This window comes from Alosa alosa, chromosome 12 (assembly GCF_017589495.1).
Source record: "Alosa alosa isolate M-15738 ecotype Scorff River chromosome 12, AALO_Geno_1.1, whole genome shotgun sequence".
Classification (NCBI taxonomy): domain Eukaryota; kingdom Metazoa; phylum Chordata; class Actinopteri; order Clupeiformes; family Clupeidae; genus Alosa; species Alosa alosa.
The window spans coordinates 31,126,110-31,131,987 of record NC_063200.1 but is presented as its reverse complement, the minus strand read 5'-3'; the positions used below and the strand labels follow the sequence as shown (position 1 = coordinate 31,131,987).

The 5,878-nt window shown below is 42.0% G+C and overlaps 1 protein-coding gene across 1 annotated transcript; it reads right to left on the bottom strand.

Moving 5' to 3' along the window:
* Positions 1-2,218: 2,218 nt before the first annotated feature.
* Positions 2,219-5,283, bottom strand: LOC125304994. Its single transcript, XM_048259574.1, has 8 exons — positions 5,203-5,283; positions 4,856-4,957; positions 4,609-4,705; positions 4,325-4,394; positions 3,948-4,104; positions 2,658-3,816; positions 2,480-2,558; positions 2,219-2,354 (listed from the first exon to the last, which is right to left on the bottom strand). The coding sequence occupies exons 2-8, from the start codon at positions 4,936-4,938 to the stop codon at positions 2,296-2,298; spliced, it is 1,704 nt and encodes a 567-aa protein (XP_048115531.1). The 5' UTR covers positions 4,939-4,957; positions 5,203-5,283; the 3' UTR covers positions 2,219-2,295.
* Between the last annotated feature and the right edge of the window lie 595 nt (positions 5,284-5,878).

The following is a 5,878-nucleotide window of genomic DNA, read 5'->3' as shown; positions in this document are numbered from 1 at the left end:
TCTTAGTGGAATTGTGGGATACATTTCAAATGCTTTATTTCTTCCTTCCTGTTTTTGTTAACTTATCAACCTATCCTTGTGGAATTTTGGTAGCCTATAATAAAAACTACATGATAGTAAGAGCTGAAATGTTGCCTTATTTATCCAATTTCCACCACCGCTAAAAAAGTGGGCCGGTCTTGGGCCTGAAACTCCCGGGCTGAAAAGTGGCCCCACTCCGGCCCTGGTTCCTGATGTCTGTTCAAAGGATATTTTCCCAAGTATTAATAGCTCAGGCTACTTCGGCCAATCGGTTATACAGTTTGCTAATCAATAGACAAAGCCTAGTTCAGGTGTTGATTTAGACCTACAATAAAACCGATCTCTAAAATAGGCACTGAATTCTGAGTTTTTCATTCCTAAAAGAATACATTGTAGGCTTGCTATACTTTATACTGGGAGCCCAGTTGAGAGAGTGAGCAACTATACATACCTGGGAGTTCAGATCTCTGAGGGTCTGTCTTGGACCGCTCATATCTCCACCCTAAAGAAGGCAAGACAGCGCTTAAACAACCTGAGAAAGCTGAGGAAATTAAAGATCTCCGCTGATCTGCAAAAAGATGTTCAACACACAATTGGAAACAACACAACCTGGTATGGAAACAGCAACTTCCTAGACAGAATGGCCCTATACAGACTGAGGGGGATTGCTAACACCATGACAACATTACCAACATTACAGAACACCTAAACAAGATGGTGCAAAACTAGGGCCAATGGAATTACAAAAGATGTTTACCACCCTTGTGATGAACTATTTCAGTTGTTACCAACTGGCAAGCGTCTCTGTTCCATCAAAGCAAAGATAGAGAGACTTTCTTCCCCCTGGCCATTAAAACTTCATGAACAACAAATCTCCATATCAAAGTAGTCATCATGGTTTTTGTAAAAGTCTACTCTGGACCTTTTTTTGCATCAAAGGCTCAGGTAGATGCTTTTATTCAAAGTGACTTACAAAAATAAGGAATAACATTCAAGTTACAATGCAGGGGTAGTAATTGATACTACAATCAAATGTTACATATCTCTAACCATCTAGCAATTCCACATGCCATACCTTATTCCCAAACCACTTCAGCACCAATGGGCTGGACAGCTCCTGTCCATTCTTCGGAACTGGAGGAACAGCCTCCCATCTTTTGGGCATCAGGCCTTGTCACAGGGAGAGGGTGAGAGAGCGGAAGAGAATAATGTCTGTTTTTGATTTCTTCTTGTTGATGTTTTTTTGCTTTGAAGACGCTGACTAAGACGAAGCAGTAAACGATGCTAGATCTCAAGGAACCTGCACATCCTCCATCAGACTTTTCACCTTCAGAGGAACACCCCCCACCCCCTAACCACCCACATTTGTGTGTGTGCACTCTGTGGGTAATAAACACACACTCTCAGGTTGAACATCCAACTCTTTTGTCCGCTGCTTGCCTATTCTCACTATGGTATACTGTAACAATATATACTACCACTGATTACTTATTGACATTAACCATTTTGATTTTCAGTAATACTAACCCACCCTACATCTCTCTTTTTCCCCTTACTGTCCCTCACTTGTGAGGTATATCATCACCAGTCATCAGCCATCCATGTGCTTGGCCCTCATCTCACCCATCTTATCTGAAGTCCCATCCTTGACTGCCCTATTACTGTCCCCCTATCTGGATTCCTGGCCCATACAGCCTAGCGACCCATCCCCTGCCTATGACAACTCTGCCTGGATTCCTGGCCCGTCTGCCGACCCACCACTTGACAACTCCTTTCCCCTGGACAATTCCAACGCTGGACTATTTTGAACTTTCTGTCACTAAATCAGGATTAATCTGTAAAGCGCCATGATACATGTGTAATGTTTTGGCGCTCTATAAGCACAATAAAATTGAAAAATTGAAATATATACAGACCACACCTTTACATGGACCACATTTGAAATGCCACAGTAACTTGGAGACATTGTTTCATAATCCTAATAAAATTATACATGCAGATGTCGCATTGAATACTCATTAGTCTGTTGTCTATTCAAAGTCATCTAATGACTCGTGTGAAACATACTCTGTACTGTACTTACTATAGTGAGTGAGTGTATGATGTGACACACTGGATCAACACACAGCATGAAAATATTTACAAAAATATTTATTGATACATAATATACATAATAGTAATATACATAATATACATGTTTCTATGTTGAAGTGTATGCTGAATTGAGAGTCCCACGGGACTTGTTCAAGACTGTGGAGATGGTCTTTAGCATCTTTAAGAAAACATTTGGGCATATGCGGAGGATGCAGTGGGAATTTCCTCTGGTGTCTGACCTGTAGTACATAGGAGGAACAGGGCATTTTATATCAAAATTTCAGTCATTCGATTATGAATCAAGATATCATTTAAACCATAGAGATCTTAAAATCTTTAACCAGACAATCTTCTAGACAATTACCCTCATTTTTACAACAGGAGGTGACAGCATCCGTGACTTCTGATGACATGGGGTGAACTTTGCTCGCACACCGGGCATCCTAATGGGAATTTGATGACATAATTAGTGACCAAGACAGAATATTCTAGTATGTACATACTAGCACTTGTTAAGAACTATAAAAGCTGTTGTAGCCTACCTTGATGATGAGGGACTTGAAGGCTTCCAGAAGTGTTCCACTGGGTTGAAGTCTGTGGAGGAAGCTGAAGCTCTGGCTTCCTTGTGGCCCCTTAATATCCATTTCCTCCTGGCTCATCTGGAGAAGCTCCCTCACCAAGGACTTGGTCAGGACTGTGCCCAGCACAGGCTGCCGATAAACCAGAAGCCCATGAAGCATGGCTTTGGTGCGAAAGTTCTTTAGAAGTTCCATGTAGACATTATCGCACAGCTTCTGAATCCTGACAGCTGGATAAGCCTCGTATCCCGAAAGGCCTGATGCAGAGCAAAACCCTGAGAGGATCCTTTCAGTGAGGTCGCTGTGGAAGGCTGTGAAGTCAGCCATGTCCTCACTGGTGGGTTCAATCCTTCTCATTACCTGGACCAACACTGTACTGACCAGGGAATGGTAATGGGTTCCCTCAGCACTCACAGTGGGTGTGTCTTCTCCCTCTGTGCAGGCAGTGGCTTTGCAGTTCTCCACAGATGCACAAATTGTGCCAGACAATTTGTTCATGATCTCTTGAGTCATCATAGTGGTCAAAAGACTGAAGTCACCCCCATGAAGGTCAGCATGAGATCTAGGTGTTGAAGAAGGTGTGCCCTCCTCAGAAGCTTCATTTAACTGTGCCAGGATGCCATCCATTAGCCGGCCAAGGAAAGGCTTCAAAGTCCTCTCAACTATGGCATAAACATACTTCTCTTGAAGGAAAGTGGATCCCAACATTGGCGTGCAAGGCTTTTGAGCAGACTCAGCTGAGTCATACTGTGAAAGGATGTGCCGAAGGCGATTCACAAACATCTCTGTCAGTGGCCTCAAAGCTCCACTAGCCAGCAGTTGCTCCATCTTCACCCTGATGGTGGCAGCATCATCTAGATTCAGGACCATCCGTTCCATGACAGTCTCCATGGCATCAATGGCTGTGGTCAGGTCAGCACATCCTGAGGTGCCTGTCTGCTTGATGTGGCCACAACTTTGAATGCCGGTGGAGACTGCAGCCCTGGCAAGCTGACGGCTGGTGATGGGGACTCTCAAACTTGCACATCCATTACGGAGGTTCCTCAAGCGCTGACAAGCCATGAAGAAATGCTGCACTACAGCAAGCCTCTTGATGGAACCAGTGAGGCTGCTGAAAAAGTTGCTGTACAAAAAAAAAAAAACATATATGTCTTGTATTACATTTTGTCAGATTAGGACACACAGGTAGGTAAGTACATGTGAGGATGGGAGAAATTTGACAAGCTGAATATTTGCATGAGAATGGACACTTACTCATTCGCCAGGTTTTGGACCGCAGCAAATGACTCACTGTCCATGGGGAAGGAGTTGACCTTTGGGTTAACAGAGTACACCTGAATGGGACTCTTAGTTCCTTGGATGAACTGATCCCTTCTGGACTGGTCGTGGATGAATTCTGGCATGTTTGTGCCTAAGGGAACAATATTGCGATATGGAATAAGAGTTAAACAATTCACCCTCCCTGAAGAGTGCTAAATTGTGATCATTATTAGAGAGATTAAACTGATGTAGGTCATTAACATGATGCTCTCCAGTCCACACTGGGCTAGAGTAATGTTACTTGAAAGCTTGTACTATGACTTTACATTTGGAAATTCATACTGTAGTTTATGCGAATGTCACACAATTACCTGATTCACCAGAGGACTGAAGACTGGCTTCGTCCATATGTGGAGAAACCAAGTCTGCCTCAGATCCAGTCTGTTGTAACAGATACAATTAAAATATGAATACTGATTGACAAAGCTGAAAGGCTCCGCTGCCCATACACCGTGTCTAATCTGGGATTACATAAAAAATGCACTCCATTCCAAATATGTCTTTCACAATGTCACATATGTCGCTTTCATGTTTTGTTTTCCCATTGAAATTGATAGGCCTACTGGCATGGTTGTCTTTGGCTAAGTTATCGTACCTGAGGGGCATGATGACTGATCTCAATGAAACCACTGTGAATGGAGACTGGAGACTGACCAGTCTCAACCTGCATCTTTAAAGATACAGGTGAGTCCCTGTAAGGAAAGATATCATGATAGTGTTAATGCATAATGGACACATTTACAATAAACATGGTTATACTTTAGTGGATAACACAAGAATTTGTGTTATCCACTAAAGAATTTGCTGAGGAATCATTGGTAAGGCTGCTGGGTAGGCCTTACCCAAAAATCCCAGTGGTTAGTCCACGGTTGACAATATTGTCATGTTGAATGTTCTCTATGTAGAACGCAGTTTGATGATCCATAGCTTTGTGAAAATGGTAGCTAGAAGATAGAAGCCTACTTGGTTACATTACACATTACATTACATTACATTACATAGGCTAGCATCACACTTTAGACGCAGAAAACGCAGAGTTATTTATCTTCCTAATGAGGCAGTTCATAAAAGCCAAAATTCTATAATGACTTTGTTGAAAAACATACTCTAAATGTTGATGTAGCTACAAATTGAATTTCATCCAGAACAATGGGTGGAAAATATTATTTGTGTTGAGTAGGGCTCTCACCATGCAGTAACGATCGCAATCTGAAATCAAAGTGAATACAAATGAAAGACGGCGTTTTACTGAACTTATTGAACGTTCTACTTTGTCAGTTCTAGAACGCCTCATTGTAATACGTAGAAATCTCCATGGCAATTCAAGCTGACGTCATATCTCCTAGGTTAGCTATTTCGGAAGTCATTTTGGCCTCATCATGCCGGAAAACACTTTAATTGGCGTTGGAATTATGTGATTCAAATGTATACCAGTTACGCATTCTATCTTATAACATGTACGTCAACATTAAATCCAATCTATTAGGGCGGTTTCGGTCGTCATGTAGCTTATTAGCAGCCAGCACACGACAGTGCTAGGCTATTGAAAACTATTTCTAGGGTGTGTTGAGTCGCACCTGAAGCCTACTTTTTGTAAAAGTCTACTCTAGACCTTTTTTTGCATCAAAGGCTCAGGTATCTGGAATACCATTATCCCCTTTTCATTAGAAGGACTCACTGTAGTGTTCAAGTTTGAAATATGGCTACTGGATAAAGATGCAACATCATTTCCAATCACGTAGCCTAATACGGAGCCCGGGAGAGCTCACTTAAAGTTATATTTTTTCTGGTCGTGATAATTTGTGAGCACGTTTTCCTTTAATTAAGCCCTCGAATTAATAAAACGTGAGCACGTTTTCCTTTAA

What these genes read in the sequence shown, in the direction of transcription:
- LOC125304994 (XM_048259574.1), bottom strand. Translation starts at nt 4,938, where the DNA reads ATGGATCATCAAACTGCGTTCTACATAGAGAACATTCAACATGACAAT. An exon ending in TCAGTCATCATGCCCCTCAG is followed by an intron (nt 4,395 to 4,608) that starts GTACGATAACTT and finishes CTGTTACAACAG; the next exon opens with ACTGGATCTGAGGCAGACTT. An exon ending in CTCCTGTTGTAAAAATGAGG is followed by an intron (nt 2,355 to 2,479) that starts GTAATTGTCTAG and finishes TATGTACTACAG; the next exon opens with GTCAGACACCAGAGGAAATT.